This window comes from Mytilus californianus, unplaced genomic scaffold (assembly GCF_021869535.1).
Source record: "Mytilus californianus isolate M0D057914Y unplaced genomic scaffold, xbMytCali1.0.p SCAF_11, whole genome shotgun sequence".
Taxonomy (NCBI): domain Eukaryota; kingdom Metazoa; phylum Mollusca; class Bivalvia; order Mytilida; family Mytilidae; genus Mytilus; species Mytilus californianus.
Genome location: NW_026262593.1, coordinates 54,539,254 through 54,562,094, shown reverse-complemented (window position 1 = coordinate 54,562,094; position 22,841 = coordinate 54,539,254). Strand labels below are relative to the sequence as shown.

Genomic DNA, 22,841 nt, shown 5'->3' with positions numbered 1-22,841 from the left:
TATATCTAGGTGACAGATATTTTAACATTTGAACTCCCAGCATGCTTCTATGTTGAACAAATGAAATTCTTTAGGTTGGACTATTAGAAGTCCACAACTATGTCTAGGTGATAGATATTTTAACCTTTGAACTCCCAGCATGCTTTTAAGTATCGAAAAAATGAGATTCTTTATATATATTGCATTATAAGAAGTCCACAATTATGTCAAGAAGGAGGAAGATATTTTAACCTTAGAATGTCTCGACATGGTAATAAGTATTGAAGCACTTATAACAAGGCTATGAAGTACTTTGACAACTATTATTGTATTGCATACATGTACTAACAGAAAAAAAAAGAAAAATAGTTTGGTAGCAGCATTTCTGTTGTAACTGTAACCATGGTAACCAAGAACAATGTCAAGTGTAAACTTTCAACACATTCTTATTTTCATGTTTCAAGGTAAAACTGTGAAATCAAAGACAGAAGTAAAATAACAAAAATACAGAACTCAAAGGAAAATTCAAAACAGAAAGTCCCTTAGCAAATGGCCAAATCAAAAGCTCAAACACATCAAACGAATGGAAAACAACTGTCATATTCCTGACTTGGTACAGACATTTTCTTATGTAGTAATTATGGTAAATGGTGGATTAAACCTGGATATAAATTTGTTGAAACTCTGGTTCAATTCTAACTTTTAATACATGTTAATTATTTTGTGCACAATTGTTCATAATTCAAAGCGTAAAACGACTTATGCAACTTCCCCCATATCATACAAATGTCAATATTGACATGTTATGCTCAGAAAGATATCTTTTTGTCACTTTGTATTGAGCCACGTCAATACAACATTTGTCTGAACAATATATAGATAAAAGAATGAAAATCATGTTAAGAAACAACAGATGCTTTAATTTTCAATTGATTTTAGTGTGGTTGTCAATTTAGCTGAATATGCAATTTTCAATTTATATCTATGTTATCTATTTCTTCCAAAAAGTACATGCATATCTCTAAAAAATAATTTATCGATAATGATAAATCAATGCTCTTCGTCTTTGATTTTATTTGGTCTTTTGACATTTTTGATTTGAGACTCACTGATGAGTCGTTGTAGAACAAACTCACATCTGGTGTACAAAATTATAATTATGAATTATGAATATTTACGATTTTTTTTTCATCACACTAAATTTTTTCGGACGACGATGACGACGTGATACCAATATACGACCGCAAAATTTTTTGCGGTCGTACAAAAAAATGAATACATATTTACAGTACATTAGTGACATTTGTTCTTACTCCTAAATGCTCCATGCTTAGCCAAGAAGCAGCAAATACCACTTTTTAGTCCATGGTTTGACCATTTGACCTGGTCGTTGATTGAACCCACAACCTCCAGCACTCTAATTGTAAGTGAGCAGGCTACCACTAGATCATTGAGGCAGTTACTTACACATAATCTTGTCATTTGTAATTTTCTGTTTTGATGTACATTGTACAGTCTATCTTGTCATTTGTAATTTTGTTTTGATGTACAGTAGATCTTGTGATTTGGAATTTTCTGTATTGATGAACAGTCGATCTTGTCAATTGTAATTATCTGTTTTGATGTACTACCTTGTCATTGATAATTTTCTGTTTTATGTACATGTAACAAAGATCAGACTCTCACTCAAGTCATTAAAATATACATGTTACTCTAATCTCAAATTTGTTTTCTTTATTTATCGAGCTAGTTGATGGCATTTTATCTTAGGATCTCATTGCCAGGCTCTTGTATACATGTATGTCCTGGATTTCACCAATTTTAAAATGAACTATAGTACAATAAACTGTTTGAAAGACAGCAACAACCCTGGATTACATTGTCATATATTCAGAGGAGGTATTATCCTGTATTTACTATTTCAATGTATTTAATGATATAATTAAAGTAGAAAAAAATTGTTTGAAAATAATTCTTTTGAAATTAATTTTATTTAAATTAAGAGCACTTACCTACATACATGTATAATAAAATGTACCAAGTTCCATGCAAATTAATACATTTTATTAAAGTTTATTATTTGAAAGTTTTTGTATTCATATGCATACATTTTTAGACTCTTTAATCATGTTAAGTTATATAGATACAATGGATAAGCGTTGAAAAGCGGGCGAATGAAAAACAAACCATTCGCCCGATCTAAATAAAAAAAGAAATTACTTTTGACATGTTCATGATGTTTGAATCAACAAATCAATAGACAACTTTCGAGTTCGATGCATTTCCGTCAAAAACTCTGGTTTTAGTGAACATCATTCGTGCGTTTAGGGGCATCGTCACTTCCTTTCCAATGTTGAGCAAGTGGTTGGAAAACTATAATGCTATATTGCACGAATTCGGCAAATTAAATTCTCATAATTGACAATCAGCACTAACTGTCATTAGGGAATTGTGATTAAGTACTTACAAAACAAACATTATTTCTAGTTTATCCTGCACAATGACGATCACTAAGACGCTTGATGAACGTTAATAGTGCAGGGATACAGGCGATCCCCTCTATCTGGTAAATGACGTCATAAAGGCGTGCATAATTGACGAGTTTTTTCCGGTGAAGGATGAACTCGAAAGTGGTCTATTTATTTTTTTTCAAAATATCTTCACCAATCACTTGTCATGTAATACAATCTATAAAATCTGAAAGAATGATGCAATTACAAGGTGCAAACACCCATCCTTGTCTAAATATAACTGATGCAAGGAAACCACTTGTATTTACATGTATATTTAATTGGTATTTCCTTGAAAAATCATCCTGAATATCCTGAAACAACTCCCATTAAAAAATTAACAAGAATTTTTATATCAATGAATATATTTGTACTTCATCCAATGAAATATTTGATTTAATCTGAGACTAGTATGTGTTATAGTAGTCTCAGATTTAATTTGATAATCAATTCATATAGGAACATTATCATTAATAAATTCCATCATAAAATCATGTGTTAACACCGTCATGAGATTTTTACAACATGAAAACGATAAAGAAATAAAAGTATTAAATTTGAGTCAGATCAAATCAGGTTTCAAACGTGGCAATAATTTAAATACCACAGAAACATGAATATCCATACACAGACGAATTTATAGTAGCCATGTTACAAGAAAGCCATGCGTATTGTCACGGAGATGTTTCTGTTCAGTTCTGAAATTTAAAATGTTATCTTGAGTTTAAAATAGTGAAATGATAATGACATAAGCCAATGATATTATTATACTCACTTCTGTCATGATTTTGAAGCGTGATCACTTAAATTTTTCTGATATATACTGTTTATTTCCCAAGTTAAATGAAGGTCAACTGGTACCTGTTGAACGGAAACCAGTTTTTATTTACGTCAACCCAAGGACCAATCAAAGTGCGCGATATGTACACTCCCGCTTCGTATTGTTAGTAAATAACTCCTCCACGTGTATTTTTCACGCAATTTCACTGAGAAACTATTCAAGGGAGTTTCAAAATTAAAAAACCCAACAACATATCTTTAACAGTACAGCAATTCTTAACCGACATGTGTTTTGCTTTTAATCAATTTCCGTATCAAATTGTTAATTCCAGCCTCACAGGGAAGATTAATTAGTTATAAAGCGTGCATCTGGGAACAGTATGTCTAACAATATATATGTTCCTGCGTGCATGCAGTGAGTGTGTAACCCTCTTAAAATAAAGTATTGTTGTTGTTGTTGAATCTTTGTAGAATGTCTCAAAACTTGATGATTCTACCGGGTCCATTCACTTCATTTCTAAGCATTTACCCCCTTTTATTTTATCTACTTGTGTCAATTTAGGGTATAATCCTGGCGAAGTCTCTTAGCCTGTTTTTCATAAAGCTTATTTCTTTTTCCCCGTTTAAACAGAAACTTTGGACGTTCGAAATTCAAATGTTCTGTTCGGTTTTTTTTTTTACTTTTTTACTTCTTTACACATTACAACAAAATTCGGTAATTGAAGTTTAGCTTGATACGAATTACCCGGCTTTCAGTTTGGATATCGTTATTTGAGCTACCGCTCCAAGACATGTTTGATTTCCCTCTACAAATATTGGGTGATAAAATAGAATCTATAATAAAAATGAGATTAAAACTTAAACGTCATCGAAATCCGGGTAGATTTTCCGCTATAATTAATATTTATACATTTCCTGATATTGTACAACAGCTTTGTGATTTACCCTTGGCTGAACCAAGGATTTGTATAGTTGGCTGAACACCTTTCTTACAAAGGTATCATTTAATTCACATCCATGAGCCGGAGCCGGAAGAAGGCCGATAAACTTAAATCATGACTAGTATATATATGTAAATATATAAATAAATCAAAGATGCTTGGTTGATTGGTGTTTTTCAAACGTCCAGTGCCAAATATTTCCTGCATATTCAGGAAAACAACAAATGATTAAAAAATTAATCCAATAGATATAAGATCTGCAAATTAAAATAGTTCGACTGGAATGAAGGGCGAACATTTCTACTGACTATAGAGGCAGACATTCTGCCTTGTAAAAGACAACCTATAATGATCTCAAAAAGGATTGATGCAGAGAGTGTTACACGCTTGCCACACGGAAATCGATTATATAGTCAAACGAACAGCGGCCCTCTTAAGTATGAGTTTCTGTCGGATAGGAGAGGTTCAGGGATGCCGACAATTTGCTATTCCTCAGTAAAACCTCATAGGGTTCAATGTAAACTGAACTCATTAAAGCAAACCACATGTTCATCATGCAGGATTTGTAATGACATCCTCAAAAATATAAGAGCTGCAATAGGAACATTAAGGCTGATCTGTATAGGGGTCCTTCATTTCTGTCTTATTTATATTTGTAGGCCATTTTTCTCTATTATTATATTTTTGCCCATCATTCTCTATTTTTCATATTGTAGATCCCCATTATTCTCTATTCTTTATTTTTTACCCTACTTTTCTTTATTTTTTATATTTTTTGTCCATTATTCTGCACTTTTTGACAATTATTTTCTCTTTGATTCTGTAAACCCAGTCAAGACCCTCATTAAACGTTCCGTCCGTAAGTATAACCGTCTTTTGTCCACAACCCCTGCATCTAACTATTGAATGGACTTTCATGGAACGTTGGAACTTTCAGAGATTCTTTGGCACCCAATGGCGTTTTGTGCCTTTAATTCTTCTTTTTTCGGAACAGACATATATTTGGTGTTTTCTATTGGAAAACGTTAACGTTGTCGCTATAATTTTTCTATGAATAACATCTGTATAATTCTGTAGGAAACACCAGTATACAAAGAGAACCTCCCAAAAGTACTTTTTTTTTATTTCTAGAACAAGGTAACACAGAAATATCTTTGAATATTAAATGTTCTTTTACAGAATATACTGAAATCTATAGATTCTTGTTAAAACAGTTGCTAAGGAGCCTGGGGAATCCGAGTGCAATTTTGAACAAATCAATAATCTTGTGATACAGTAAAAACTTATCCCAAATGTTTATTGTTTTTCTTTCTTTCTATCTTTCTATCTTTTTATTGATCAAATGCTAATTTTAATGATATTTTGAAGGTTATTCAATTTCGTGTGGTTTGGTATGAAGTTTCGTATTTTACACTTAATTCCTCTCGTTTACATCAATTTATGAGTGTATGATTTCATGAAATAATTGCTATTGATATTTTTTATGTCGTCTGACATCTTTGAAGTTCTTTCTTCAGCAATGTGATATAGTAATTGCTAACAAAGTATGTCATCTCGATAAATATAATGTATGTATATACTGGCCTATTTGGCAGAAATTCAAATAATACAATTTGAATAATATGGACAATTAATTCACTGGGTTAGTATGTCGAGTTCTGGTAATTTAATACTATTGATATTATCAACAATATAGTAAATCCACCACGTCACCATAATTCTCATAAATAATGTTATAATGTCGTATCCTATAGTGATATAATACTTTACCCAAATTTACAAAGTCATTGACAAGGACATCAAAATTAAAAGATACAAGAAAAATATTATAAGAAGAAATTGAAATCGACAGACCAGGCTTTGTAAGGCAGGAGAAGCCACTATTTGTACGGGCATATGTAGAATCAAAACAAACAACAATGAAGCCAATGGAGGGAAAACGACAAACATACAAGAGGGGCGTAAAGGGGGGTAACTGCACGGAAGAACGGGAAATAAAATTGCCATTTCACGATGAACGAACAATTAAAAATTTCTTGCACGTTGATCATTTTACCGATTTCACGAAACACGGTGAATAACGAACCTTTTTCACGGCTACACGTGCAATAAAAATGACAAAACACGTTGCACGAAAATAACCCTTTACCACCCTCATACAACGCAGAACAATGCTTTTAATCAAAATGGCGGATCTCAGACCCGATGCATGAACCCCATTTTTTGTTGTTTAATTTCTCTTAAATATTTCAACCTATTTTCACTTATTTTATATATTCTTGCTCTTATATCTATACGATCTTACAATAACAGAAGCTAAAAAGTCTGCTCTCTACAATTAATTTAATTTCCACAAATAATCAAGAAGAAGGATGCCTTTTCTGGATTTTCATTCATAAAGAACTCTCAAAGCCAAATATTTGAAAGCCAAGGATGTAGTTGAAGAGCTATATGACCAAAAAAAGACCTAAACATGATAGCCAAATTCATTTAAGGTCAACTTTGCCTGAGGAAGTTGAAACAATGAAACTTCAAACTATTCAATGAATAATTCCATTTAGTGTTAGAATTATTCCCATGAGAACGAAGTACTATTGGCATGCTTCCATTATCTGTGAGCATTGTTTATGTGGTTTATATAGATCTGTTTACTTTTGCCTGTGTGCCTTTGTCTCTGTTTTAATCTCGATTTCACATTGACTGTATTATCTGTGGGATATGCATTGTTATGCGATATACTGTTTACTTGTGCCTTTGTTTTTAATCTCAATTTCACAGATAAATTTTGTACATATGTAGCGAATTCTGTGGTTTTTATAGAGTTTATTTTCATGCATAACATAATAGTCAGTGTTTTTTATTGACACATTCTCGAGCTTAAAAATATCGAAGCTGCCTTTTTTTTAGATGAGTGAATGTTGAAAGTACTGTACCATTTATTTGCCTTTTAGCTGTTTTGATCCGAGCGTCACTTATGAGTCTGTAATTTAAAACGTACCCGAACTTTGGCATTCTTGATAAAAAATATAAACAGAATTCTGTCTTCAATTCATTGTGGTACTATTAAAAAAAATGATAGTTCTTTTTGTAGGAATATATTACTTTTTTTAAATAGGCCAAAGTAGGAGAGTCTTTCATTTCTTTATTCTTTATTTTTTAAGACATTTATTCTCTATTCTATATTCCTTTGGCCTATTATTCTATATTCTTTATTTTTTGTCCTATTTTTCTCTAAGCGTTATTATCTTTTGCCCATTATTCTCTATTCTTTATTTTTTGTCCTATTTTTCTCTATTCGTTATTATGTTTTGCCCTATATTCTGCACTTTTTGATCATTATTCTCTGTTCTTCCGTAAACCCCATCCAGACCCTCAAGTATAGGATTCAGTTATTGCATAAAACTATTTTAATGAAATCACTTCCAACGTTCAAACGTCAGAAAATTAAAATGATTGCCAAATAAATTTCGTCATTTTATTTCTTTAAACATGGCAGCTGCCCAAAAGTGGAAAACTTCTATTACATATCAAAAGTTCAATACTCGATAATAATTATATTGATATAAATGACAATAAAAAATTCCAATAAATTATTCTTCTTTTAAATTACATTCTCCATTTTTGAAAAAAAAACATGTGCATATAATGGAGGGTATGGATGGGATTTTGCAGAATAGAGAAAATAAGACGGAAAAAATAAAGAATGATGGCACAAATATTTATATCAAGAATAGAACAAATGGTCTAAAAATTAAAGAATACATAATTGAAGAAACCCCAGGACCTTGTCGGCAAATAACAACTTTTCGGAGTACGCTTTTGAAAATATTACGAAGTTCCGAAAAAGGCAAATTTAAGGATACCCATATTGAAAAGTATATAAGAAAGTAAACAAGAGGCTCTCAAGAGCCTGAATCGCTCACCTGTATTTCAGAGGAGAAGATTTTTAAATGTTAGAAAACTTGATGAACAAATTGTGTAAAATTGTCTTTAAAGGGCAATAACTCCTTAAGGGGTCAATGGACAATTTTGATCATATTAACTTTTTTGTAGATCTTACTTTGCTGATCATTATTGCTGCTTACAGTTTATATATATCTATAGTAATATTCAAAATAATAACAAAAAACTGCAAAAGTTTGTTAAAATTACCAATTCGGTGGCAGCAACCCAACAATGGGTTGTTCGATTCGTCTGATAATTTCAGGGCCGATAGATCTTGACCAATTAAACAATTTTACCCCATGTCACATTTGCTCTAAAAGATTTAGTTTTTGAGATATAAGCCAAAAACTGCATTTGACCCCTATGTTCCATTTTTAGCCATGGCGGCCATGTTTGTCGATGGAATAAAACTTCGGATACAATTTATAAACTAGATACCCTAAGGAACATTTAGTTAAAGTTTGAAGGTATTTGGCCCAGTAGTTTCAGAGGAGAAGATTTTTGAAATAGTTTACGACGACAGACGACAACAGACGACAACAGACGACGAAGACAGACGACGACGACAGACAACGACAGACGACGGACGACGACGGACGCCAAGTGATGGCATAAGCTCACATGGGGCCCTTCGGGCCCCGGTGAGCTAAAAAACAGAACAAGGAACAAGGAACAAGGAAAACAAGATGTAATCTTTTAATAACAAGTTATATTTGATTGCACAAAAAATACTTTTAATCTGACAGTTTAAATAGTATGCTAATTGTTATAGGCCAAATGATTGAGTTGTCATCAACACAAGTATTGATTCACGTATTTACATCAATATAACTTGTGCAGTGTAATTTCTAAAAGTATGTCCGGTTTCAAAATTCGGAACATATTTTGTTTGTAATTTAAAAACTATTAAATTAAATCTAGAAAAGACATATAGAGCGAAAACATACGAAAAGAAGAGTATTTGAGAGAATACATGAATAAGAGAACATGCCAAAAAAACACATAAATAAGCAAAAACAATCCAAATCCAGGTTTGAGGCACTGCAAGAGGACACATTTGAAAATTCTATAAGTCCCGTTAAAAGTAGGAAATGAACAATCTAACACACAATGATGCACTAAACAAACATGTTATTCAAAACACAAAACATCGAATACAATCAAAGGATACAAAGTAGTTGACAGAGCAACATAATAAAAAAACACATAAATAAGCAAAAACAACACAATTTCCAGTTCCGATGCACTGAAAGAGGACACATGTAAAAATTCTATATGCCCCATTGATCGAAGTAAATGAACAACAAAACACAGAATGATGTTCTAAACAAATATGTTATTCCAAACACAAAACATCGAATATAACCAAAAGATATAAAATAGTTGACAGAGCAACATAATTAAAAACACATAAATAAACAAAAAAACAATCCACCTTCCAGGTCTGAGGCACTGAAAGAGGACTCATGTAAAAATTCGAAATGCCCCATTAAAATTAGTTAATGAACAATCAAACGCAGAATGATGTTCTAAACAAATATGTTATTCAAAACACAAAACATCGACTACAATCAAAGAACATAAAATTGTTGATAACAGTTATACAGCAAGTCTGCAGTTTTGAACACTTTGAGTAAATGAGAGATGAATTTTAGGAAATGCACATATATTTGTTTGAATCCTACTGCGAGCATGCTATATATTTACAACTAGAAAAATCAACTTCTTATATTGTTGTGCAGAATGCAGATCAAGAAAAACAAATGAAAACGAATCTACACATATGTATAAATAATATATATTTCATGTTTTGCACAACGATCTATAAGCGGGATTCGGCCACATATATTTGCATTTTGAAAAAATATTTTTTCTTAAACCAATTGTTTACATCACAAGGAAAAATACCAGAAATGTACTTCATTGATAAAATTCAATCTATAGACGAGTTTATTATCTCAGACATCTGTTACATTAACTGTTTATATTTTAAAATGTATGTATCATAAACAGAAACATATCAGAAGTTCAAAGGTTTACGATCATAACAGATGACACATGAATTTTAAATGTAAACACAAACATAACGAAAGTGATAGAACAGCATAATAGAATGCACGGAGCCTCACTAAATCTACAATTTCGGATGTAGATGAGGCGAAGCGATGTTCTACAAAAAGGAGAGCATATCTTTCCCCTCATACGAAACTGTCTGCTAAAACCAAGTAAGCAGGTCAAACACAGTGAACTCCCATTAAAAACAATGATCAACTGTTAGTATGTAAGTCAATTGTTTTTTTTTCTCTCGACTTAAAGCAAGTACTGTGCGCGTGCTTGGAAGTTTTCAGCTTCATGATTGTCCCTTTCCAATTTAACTTGCACAGTTGGTCTCCAATACTAAGGAATCTCCTATTTTTATCACAAGAGAATTTATATGATCATCAGCCGTTTTTAAATCATCATACCTTTCCAAAAAATAGACTGACATGATTATATGGGACAACAAGAACTAAACTTTTGCTGGCACACGAGGTCAACGTGAATGAATATTTGTCTCAGCTTTATTGCAGGCCTTGCATTTGCTTTTCTGTCATAAATATGTCTGATAGTCTTTTTTCGTGATCAAATTTGTCTTGAACATGCGCAGGCATTGGACACTCTTTCAGAGGAACTGTATTAATTCCCCTTTATAATGAGTTTAATGTGTAATTGCTCATTTAAAAAAAAATCTGTGCAATATGTTACGAAAGTGTTATTTGTTTTCGTCTTTTTTTCATATTGGCTCTTCTCTTATTTGTCCTTCTGTCATTAGCAGTCTCTAATTCTATCCTCCATGACTATAGTTAGAATTGTTTATTTGAGATATTTTAGACATATAGCAAATAAACACACATATTGGTAGATATACGCCTTCTCTTTCGAAGGAATAAAGTGCATGGTACACGCTTACAAAAAAAAGTAAAATAACAAAAATACCGAACTTCAAGGAAAATTCAAGTAGGAAAGTCCCTTAAATTTAGTGATTCGATAAGGATTTATCAGGTCTTGTGTTTTGTTTAGTTTGTTTAAACATTATAATATGATTTTTAAAACAACATATTCAGACCTATACAGCAGTTCACAACATCAGTACAATAGATTTCAAGACGCTACTGTTGTATTTTAAATTTATCCAAATCTCATCAGTACTAAACTATTTTTATCTCGAATACAATTTACTGAACGATGTCAATGTACAGCATATTCTACAAATTCCGATCAATGGCCAATTGCTATAACTTTGAATGGTGTATTCAATTCAACAATAATGTACAAATGTCTTCTAACATACATAAGGCAATTATTGCACATATTTAATAATAGAAAGGAACAAGGGTGTAACCTTAACCGTTTATTGTACAACTATTCCAGTGTCAACCAACAAAACAGAGCATGCAACCAAACATTACACAAAAAACTTAACACCGAGTAAATTCCAAGGAAAATGGAATTGAACTTTAGTTCATATGTGTAAAAATTCATCAAAGACACCAGGTTTATAATTTGTTCCGCCAGATGCTTGTTTTGTCTACATAATATTCACCAGAGTCGCTCGAATGAAAAGTTTCCAGGCCAAATCAAACACAAGTTGAAGAGTATTGATAGAAATTCCTGTTTAATGGGCATATAGCTTCAAAATTATTTGGTGTCCACTGTGCCATCCACCCAGTGTAGTAAGTGCTTCGATACTGACATTATTAAAGTGATATACTTTTATTGTAAAATTTAGTGTTAGATTATGTTATGATATTTAACGAACTCCTTAGGTTTTTGTCCACTCCCCCCTCCACCCCAAGCATAAATCGCCTTGGCCGTATATGGCACAATTTTCTGCATGTTCGGTTTTTAATGATTATTTGATTCAATTTATTATGCTAGAGAATCGATTTCAAAAATAGAAAGAGTGGAGATTGCTTTCATTTATTTTTTTCTTTATTTTGAGTTTGAGTAAAGCGCCACCAAATTATAAGCCTGGGCTCTTTGATGAGTTTTTACTCGTTTTTGTCTTCATGAACAGTCTTACTGTGTACGAGAACATTATTTTTTTCGTATATGATAAATTAAGTGGTAATCTATTTTCGGCCAGTCTAGACCAATACTTCATTAACCGGAAATGTAGTAACTATTTTTTATACTCCAGGGGTTAATAACTGTGTTTACAACGAACGTAATTTACCTTGACTAAAACAACAAATCATCGCCTTTATATAGCTCATATGCGACTAACACCATTTTTGATTGATAAGGGATAAAGAAGAACTACGTTTATTTTATTGCCAAAAATATAATTAAGAATCTATCATCATTTTAATTAGTGAAATGCATTTTGTTTTTATTCTATTTTGTTTTGATATGACGGCAATCTAATTAAAATCAAATATCCGCACTCGTTCATTTTTTATGCTTGGTCGTTGCGATTGAGAACGATTAGAATCGTACATTTAACGGTAACTGTACGATTTGGTTGACTGACAAGATGGTTCTGAGTCTATTTTCACAAGAGACATGTTTTCACAGTTTAACATGTCTTAGATAACACAACAAATCTTTTGTTCTGTACATTTACCGACGATTTACCATTCCCCCTGTTATGAATTTTGAATAAGTATGGATTCATATGTCGGGTGATCTATTCAGAATAGGGGACGCTTACACCGTCGACGCATTCGGTATCGGCTCATTTGGAGTTCATGTGATTCCCTCGGGTTTTATTAATTTTTTGTTGTATATTCTAAATGGACAATAAGACTAAACCATCAGTAAACATCTGTTGCACGAGTCATCTATCCATGCACAATCTGTGTATTTCCGATACATTATCAAATCAATTCAGGGATTTCGTTTCCACAAACTACTTATAAAACATTTATTAAATTCGTTCAAATATATAAATCTTATAACGAATGAATTATCATATTCTAATTAATTTTGTACGTTGATGTTGTTGATAGAGCTCGTAAATTCAGATAATATCCAAATGACGTATTGTTCATTTCAATTACTCTTTCTCAAATGTTATCAATTGTAGTAAATAAGCTATTTCAATATTTTCCCTTTCTGTACTAACATTGATTTTATAGGTAATTTGTACATTTTCCCTCTGATCTTACTGCCTAATTATTTTAAGATCATGGACAAGACTTAATACTCGAAAATATTAGGCAATGACGTCATGTATCAGTGTAGAAACTTCGCGTGCTCAAATCCATCCGCGTCAATTTATCAATGAAACGCATGCGACTTCATTCATACAACCTAACAACTATCCCAACGTTTTGCGCGCGTAAAAGTAGTTTTACTTACTATTTCATTTAACATCATATTCTCAACCATAAATATACAGTTAAGATAAATTGCCGATAAAGAAAATAATGGCATTTTATTTTTTGATACTGACCTCATCAGCTCGAACATCAGCTCGCCCTAGCTGGCTCGCTTGATATTCTTTCTGATAAAGGCAGTAACAAAACAAAAAATAAATGTTTGTTCCACCCTCTTGCATTTACGAATTTTGGTTTATACAATATAAGGAAGTGTATTCTCTTAACGAGTGCATGTAACGAACGTACTGGTAGCTCTGTTGAGAACATCAAAGTATTAAATTCAAAAGTTTGCTATGTACTGTAAATGAAAAAAAAAGATAGTTATTTCGAAGAATCGGTCCATAAACTATTGCAGGAGAGAATGTCTCTTCCTCAATTCCGAAGATTGTTTCATAAAGGTATAGATACCCGACTAGGTAAATCTTGAAATCTGTTTCAATCTGGTAAACCAGAATAGTATTCACTATCATAGTTAACGAGAAGAGCATTCCACTTTGTTTGCAAGAAACAAAAGTGAAAATAAAATGTCATGCAGTTTATTATTTCATATTGGTCACTTTCGCTGTTAAAAAATACACAGATAGAAATCCACGAAACCGATTTCAGTGAACATGTCTATTGTTGAGAATGATAGAAACGTAAGGTTCCGACTTCACTGTCCTTCACACAAATTTTCTACCAGACATTCGAAAATAAATGAAGATCACCATGAACACCATTATGTCTAATATGCTTACTTATGAGAGTTAGTGGTTGTTGAATGTGCGCTTTGAAGTAATAGCTGCTAGGTACTTCAGTCTTACAGATTATTACACAGTCAACGTCTCCACTTAACATTAAGTGCAATGTGTTCATCTTCTTCACTGGCCGAAATTCGATACAGTTTTTGGCTTTTTATTCGTGAAAACAATTCCCAACAAGTCTATAATGTGGTATACAAATTATTGAAAGTTTGCACAGTAAAAGATGTTCTAAACTTCAATATGCGCTAAATTTACATTCCGTCTAATGTTATTATGATCGCCCTTAGATAGTAAATGATTTACTATATATGAGGACTTACAGGATATTTTAATTTCCTTCCATTTTGATTAAAAGAAGTTTAGTCTTCCGACAAAAACAATAACATCAGGATATTGTAAAATATTTAACATACTACTAGGTCATTAACCATGTTAAAGTAGAACGTAATTACACAGTTACAGAATACAGAAGCTGATTTGGTGAACTGTTTTTGCACTGTGAATTAGCTTGGTGAGTGATGCATGCATAGCAAGAGACGGTTACCCTTTCGAAACATCCGGTCTAGCTTCTTTTGTAGTTGATGCAATTCCCTTAGGTTTTCTTTGTTGCCTCGATTAGGGTCTTCTCGATCTTTTTACAAGATTTGAATATCGGTAAAACAACTGTCGCCTTAATTCATCAGTTATGCTTAAAACAAAAATATGGAAATGCGAAAGTGTTTGCCAGGGGAGACGTTAAACCAAAAATATCATTAGAAAGACGCCGAACTTACCGAAGGAGATTATTGGCAGATGGATTATAATCTGAATTATTCAACACATGTAAAACAATAATAATTCACATGGATTGATTAACTTACCTTATTTGTTATTAATCAATGAATAAAGAGGAAATACGTCAATAGAGAATCTTTTTTTTTATATTGAAGAACAGTAAAGTTTTATTCTTCGGGCACGAACGAAAAAAGAAATGAAAATAAGGGCTTTGCTCGCAATCTTTAGAATGCAGGCACTAATTCTTAACCATCACTGTCTTTCATAATAGCAACAGATGTGTTTAATAAAATACAAACTTCGATGTTTGTGAATCAAAACACTAAAACATTTATATTTCATTCACCAAAAGTGTTAAAATAGATATGCTAGACTAAGTGGACTATCGTCGATGGTATCATGCGTTCAACTGACTCTATATCCGTATCCGCATGATTAAAATGATGAGGTATAAACGTTCATTTAATATTATCTATTTGTAACAACATCAGGATTACAAGTAGTATCCAAGCAGAATGTTGCTGTACAACTGAGATTTATTTTACAATTTTGATGATGATACAGTTTTTCTTAAAATATGGGTCTTGGAATTGTAATTGCAGGGTTTTCAGAAATAGATGTTGAACACAATTAAATTAGTACCATACGTCTACCTTTGTCCAATTTTGTATTACTAGTATTAAAATATTATCATGAATAAACTTTAATCATACAATTACCTTTAAAATAGAATTGAATGCTGTTTTTATAAAACTTATACGAAAGACATGCAAGTGACGATCACTGTTTGAATGAAGCGAGGACGTATTTATCAAATTTTCTTCATTATTATACATGTATATCATCGGATAATTATTTGTTGTTTCATATTTCTATTGATTGTTTATTTTTCACTATATTTAATATGTCCATTACTCTTTCAGTTGTGAAGTGCACGAACAATGTGAGGAAAGGAGGTTGATTTCTTTGGGTGTGCGGAGTAAAAAGTTTATAAATTCATACACCTGGATTGCATTCATGCAAAATGAAAGCAACTGACGCAATCAGATGATTCGTTTTAAGCTAATAAAACTCAGTATTTGTATGAATTGAAAACCGGCCGTAAATATAGTTTATTTGGAGAATAAAAGTACACCGATTGGGTGACATTTAGAACATTTGGATATTTCGTTTTGTTTTATTTTTCCCGAATGTAAACCCGCCCATTACAGTTACCCAATCAGGTTATCAAATGCAAAATATGTTCATGCATTAGCGGCATGCAGTAAGAGAAAAAAAACTAACTGACCTCTGACTTCATTGTTATAACTTGTAGTAATAGTATTCAAATTAATTTCTTCTCATAATTTTAGATTTATCAATCCAGGGATATTTATATAAACATATTTTCAATATCAGCTTCCGGGATAGGTATTTCCGATGTAAACATTTTAATACGTTCTTAAGTGACTGTCTAAGGTAAGTCCTTTAAGTGTTCCAGGAAGACATAAGTGGCTAGGATTGTTTATGAGAGGCTCAAGTTTGTTTACCAATTGAACCAATTTGTAATAATATGTTTATATATCTTCCTTATATAGTATGTCATAATTTAACTATTTTAATGAAATGTACGTGATTTCATAGTATTTTATTTCATAACTACTGCAACAGTTAAATAAGAAAGGTTATTAGTATACCTAACTATTATCAACTGTTCACTGGTATAATCACTTTGTTGCAAGTACATTTGGACATATGATTTTGATTCTTTTTTGGATATGAAGAAAAAATGAGATGCGGAGTATACTTCATTAAGACGGTAATCCAAGAACACAACAACCCCAATACAATATTTAGAGAGTTATAAGTCAGGTCTTTAAAATATGCTCGCATCTATACCGTATTCATGTAGCACATTTTATTTTATTTTATCTGTTGTCTTCTGTAAAGGTTGATAAGAGGTATTTTTTCACGTACGAATTCTATATTGATAAGGATTGTCTTTTTAGATCCTAGATACATTTTGAAAAAAACATCAAATGCTACAGAAAAAATATAAAAACGTTAGAATTAATACGCGATCTACGTGGTCTAGGCAAGGGTGTTTTTTTCGAGTTTAATATTCGATTTCCGATTGCAGTTTTTTTATCGAGGAGGGTCAACTTCATTTGTATGTCTGATGCATGTATGTTTATAGAGTTTTAGCTGCAGGATCCCAATTATTGTCACATTAACCTATTATGTCTGTTTCATACCAAGTCAGGAATATGACAGTTGTTTTCACTCCTTCCGTTGGTTGATAAAAGAGAGGCGAATGATATCAAAGGGGCATTCAAACTCTTAGGCGATAATAAACTTACAACGCAATGGCTTAAAAAGAAAAAGACAATGAGTACACAATACACAACATAGAAAACTAAAGACTGAGCAACACCAACTCCACCAAAAACTGGGGTGATCTCAGGTGCTCCGGAAGGGTGAGCAGATCCTGCTCCACATGTGGCACCTGTCGTGTTGCTTATGTTTGTACAAACCCGGTGATAAGTCTAATTCGGTAGGTCACATTCGGGGAAAAGATGACTGGATTGTGGTTACGAGAATTGGAACATATCCATTGTCATAAGTGAAATGAATATTCATTTACGGTCAACCAACTCATGATGGCGTCCGTAAAATTTTCGAAGGGATTATTTCAACTTAACCAATTGGAACTCTTGGTTTAATAGCTTTCTTTTGAGCAGCAACTCTCTATCAAGAAATTCATGATAGGAAATACAAGCCAAGGAATATCGTATCAACTGGGAGAGATATACTCCGTATGCAGGCACTTCTGGAATGTTGCTACATAGAAACGTACAGTTCACATTTAGGAAGCTTAAATCATCTCTTTTGTCGTAAAGTTTTGTTTTCAAACAACCCTCATTTTGTTAAGGGTTGATTTTGTCAGTTTTTATAAACTTCCCTCTTTTGCTTTAACCTTTGAGTTCGGTTCTATTTTTTATGGTTATTAATGACAGACGTTATATTTGTAATATATTGTTACTGGAATTATTTGGCGATATTCAGTAAACTTGGTTCTTCTTTCAATACTTCCTTGATAGATGATTGATGCTTACAATCCCGTTCTCTTTTCCTTGATTTGTAATCACCGAATGCGACTTATCATTGAATATGTACTTGCCATCAGTCACACGATCGGTACTACTAGTGGAGCAATATCAGCTAACCTTTTCGGAGCACTTGAACTCGACCCGGCGTTTTTAGGAGAGTTGAAGGTTCTTGTTTTTTGTTGTCTCCTTGAATGGTATCTTCTTCGTCTAATTTTGATAGTAATAACATTTTAGAAATTTACTTTTTCGTTTCCAGACCTTTAAATGCTTTGTTTTGGTCCCCCCAACGGTTGGTGTTGAGTGAAACTAATAAATAGATCAATATCATTTGTTTATATTGTAACCTCTTCAATTTTGTTATCAATGCACATGACGGTGCCGCTTCTGGTAAGACACTTCGACCAAGAATTAACCAACAGAAAGCCAGTGCTTCCGAGTGTCAATGATATTCTTGAAAAACAAATATAACTAAAACTTTGTGTATCTTAAACAAAATATTAGATTTGTAAATTATGAAATTGTTATACAACTTAGATTTTGTAGATTACAACTCCCTTAGACAAAGTCAATTTTGAATGAGTGTTATCACTTGATATAACGTATCAACAGAATTATATAATAGTAACACAACGGGTGTCACATGTGGAGCAGGATCTGCTTATCCTTCCGTAGCACATGTGATCACCCCCGGTTTTTACGTGGGGTTCGTGTTGCTCAGTCTATGTTGTGTTTTGTATATTGTTTTTGTCTTATGAGTTTAAATGTCCCTTGTATCTTTTGTCTCTCTTTTTAAGCCTGATAATGCTTTTAAACTGATCTAGTTTACATCTTTTTAGTTTGTAGAATAAATGAACAAGAAACCGATTTATTTTGTTTTGTCAAAATCTCGAAGGAAGTTTACAGATGTTTTAACTGAGATATACTAGATATCTTTTGTAATTCACTTTCATCCTCATTATTGATTTACATCAGAGGCAAATGATGTAATAATCGTCAATGTCATTTGAAAGTCACCCTGACAATACATGTGGACAAACACATCTGCCGCAGACAGTAGTTCGATCGATTTGTAAATCATTTTAGTTCATTGTTACCTAATATAGATTTTACACGATAGTTCTATATAACACTCCTAACGAAGTGATAAACACATTAATTCGTGATGTTGAGCACGCATACACGTAGTTGGTCACCTATATGCGTGTTACTTTTTACATTTGTGTTTCCTAAAAAATGAATTAAATAAGGAGTAATAATTAATTAAAAGTAAAATTGTATTAATATAATTAACTGTTTGCAAAACTTTGAATTTTTCGAAATACTAAGGATTTTCTACCCCAGAAAGAGATTACCTTATCTGTGTTTGGCAAAACATTTTGGATATTGGGTCCTCAATGATCTTCAACTTCGTTCTTTTGGCCTTTTTAACTATTTTGATTCGAGCGTCATTGGTGAGTCTTTGTAGTTGAAACGCGCATCTGTCAAACAAAACTTTAATCCTGGTATCTTTGATGAGTTGGTATAACATGTATAAGGTATGCTGTGTTTGAAGCGAATTTTAAACTTTATCCTTTAAAGTAAAAAGATAATGATGAAAGTATAGAAAATGAGCTTAGTATCAGATAAGACTTAAAGATTAGTCAAACTATATTTAGGTCAATATTTCGTAAGGGGAGTGCTTATTTCAAAGAAATGAAATTATTATATTAGAATTTGTATAACTATTACGACTAATACAAAAGCATTGTATTTCCTGCTAAAAGAACGACACACTTAGGGACCTAACACTCCTTATGGAAAAGTAAATTAAAAATACTACAATAATCTTTTTTTGTTAGGTTACTACACACCTGAGATTCCATTCGAACACTTATTAGTTGGTTTACATGCATACCTATTTTTCAACATATTTATTTTTCTTGTAGGAATTCCGTATTCTTCAAGATCATATTCGTTTTTAATAATATGTGTCTCTGGTCCACTATAGCCAATTACCATTTGTTACAATGAATGCAAGAAAAAAACCAAAAAAAAAAACCCGGTTTATATCGTCACAGAAAAACACAACAAAGTTCATCTAAAAATTTAGATTGTTTTGTGTTGCTCATTTTGTTTCTTTCTGTGGTTTGGTTATTTAATCTGAACAATGTGTCCATTTATACCTGTACAAGTTTTCAATATTAGTTGCAATATGACCGAAGTTTAGATAAGGTTGTGAAGCATCAACTACAGATCAATTGTTAAGTATTGATCTTCGCTACTATATCTCTCCATTAAGATGGAATCTGATATATCAAATGTAATTTTTAAGATGAAATCTGATATATCGAATGTAATTTTTAATGTAATAGCTATAATCCATTATCATACAAGTGGGAGGCTTAGCTAGCTATAAAACCAGGTTTAACCCACCATTTTCTTTGGAAAATGCCTGTACCAAGTCAGGAATATTTCAGTTGTTTTTCACCTGTTCCGTTGATTGATATCGTTCTATTTTGTCAGTTTTTATGGACTTCCCCATATTGGATTTGCCTTGTAGTTCGGTATTTTTGTTATACTTTTGTATATAACTTTTACATAAATAACCCTTTTTTACCACTCATGTAAGCAATGCTACTGACATAGTAATATGCTACGAACGAATTAACCATCTATATAACCACAACTCTATATATGAAGCTCTGGAAAACAATTGAAATCATTTTTATCTGCTTTAAAATCTTTCGTGATAAAGACTAGTTCACAGATACAGCTAAATTATCGTACTTGTACTTTATCAAATTGATTAACAGGATTAGAGTGTTATCACATTTTCCTCATCTTATTTACAGTTAACCGTCTATTTTTAGTTTTTTTATGTCATTGCGTCTGAGGTTGTACTTTACGTCATTGCGAGTTTGTTTACATCATTACTATAACTAACAAATGAATAATAATCTGTAAATTAAACGAATGTTATACAGATTACGCAAACATGATATCACGTCTAAAGGTGAAACACCGAACATACAATGTGTTCTTATTTCTTATATAAAAAAAGTTGTAGGTTATATATTATGATCACTTATGTGATTATAGTATTGCAAAATGTCGCAAGAATGTTAAACAAATATTTTCCCATTAGTGCCAACAGGAATGAAAGAGTTGCGAAAGACATCAAAGGGATATTCCTCGAGGGATATTCAAACTCATAAGTCGAAGACAAACAACAGTACATAAAACACAAGTTAAAACAGAAAACTAAAGAGTGAACACCACGAACCCAACTAAAACGGGGGTGATCTCAGGTGCTCTTGAAGGGTAAGCAGATCCTGCTCCACAAATTATAATATTGAGAAATAATATTTGTATAGTATCTGTTCTATATTATTACCATTAAAACCGATCGCAAAAAGTAGTAGCGCTAGAGCGATGCAAAAACTCAAGAGGATCGTATAAACTTTAAATCCAAATAGGAGCTTCAGACACATCTAATGTGTTGTTTTCATTAATTAGGTCATACTTGAACTAATTGGTGAAATACATTCTTAAAAGACGATGATACAATAGATGCGAAAATAGTCTACCGATGTTCAAATTTCACAAACTCCAAAAGTAACTTGCCCGGGTGCCTCGACAGAGAAAGCACCCACTGCTTTGCCTGCATCACCCACCATGCGAATCCAACCTCGGTCGAAATATCACAATCGGAAATAGGACATTAGCCGACAAAAACATGCTGAATATAGAGGTATTCTGCCGACGTTAATTAAAACGTTCGTACAGGAGTAAAATAAATTAGAGTTTCATTTGCGTCAGGTAGTTCCGTTCTCTAGGTTCTTTGAGTTGCACATGAATTGTTCATTTTTAGCTATGTTGTTAAAGATATCCATTATATCTAAAGAGTAGTCATGTCTTTTATTTTTTACCACATTATCCATTTGTTTATGTATTAAGTAAATATTGAATTGAATTTGTACATTCAACGCAAAATATTGACTTGTTCAGCTTTCTGTTCAACCGGTCAGTCTCGTGTAATTATGTAGCGGGAGATTTAAACATAATTTAAACCGAATAACACCTCCGGATCTGATTACAATTCCGGATCACAAGGTTTTTGGTTGGGTACCAGTTTTGCTCAGTCTTTAGTTTTCTATGGTGTGTTTTATATATTACTGTTATTTTTCTTTGATCGTTTTTCGTTTTTTGCCATGGCATAGTCAGTTTGTTTTCCACTTATGAGTTAGAATATCCCTTTGATATCTTCGCCATTCTATATATAAATATATATAAAATACATTTCAGAAGTTCTCAGCTTAAGAATTCAGAATTTCTAAAGAAAGTAATTTATAAAATTTTAGTTTCATTTTCGAGCACTGGGTCAATATACCTCTAGTGGTGGAATGTTTGTCCCTGAGAGTACCATCGAATCAGTAGTCATTGCTTCGGTACTGACATGATTTATAAAGCACTTTCTTTAATTATCCGCTGATAAATTTAGAAATTATTAAGAAACTAAGGTAACAACCCCCTCTATTAAGTTGATCTTAAATGACTACGGCTTTTTTATGTCCCTTTTGGTCATATAGCTCTAACATATTCAAGTATTTACATGTATTCATGTACGCATCAAATTTAGTAGTCAATTTCGTTAAGTCAGCAGCATAAGCCACTGAGGAAATTGTAGACAAGTCATGTAAAAAAGGGATTACATGTGTATAACCAATATTTAAACAAA

At 32.3% G+C, this 22,841-nt stretch overlaps 1 protein-coding gene and 1 long non-coding RNA gene across 2 annotated transcripts in view; one reads left to right on the top strand and one right to left on the bottom strand.

Moving 5' to 3' along the window:
• Nucleotides 1–16,472, bottom strand: part of LOC127720333 (solute carrier family 2, facilitated glucose transporter member 1-like) — a 43,376-nt gene extending 26,904 nt beyond the window's left edge. The window contains exon 1 of the mRNA XM_052226903.1: nucleotides 16,324–16,472. Coding sequence (XP_052082863.1) covers nucleotides 16,324–16,335 — 12 coding nt within the window. The 5' untranslated portion in view covers nucleotides 16,336–16,472. The remainder of the gene's footprint in view (nucleotides 1–16,323) is intronic.
• Nucleotides 14,046–16,198, top strand: LOC127720334 (uncharacterized). The gene is made up of 2 exons (XR_007990700.1): nucleotides 14,046–14,772; nucleotides 15,959–16,198. It is a non-coding gene; the product is annotated as an uncharacterized LOC127720334 (long non-coding RNA).
• Nucleotides 16,473–22,841: the final 6,369 nt, after the last annotated feature.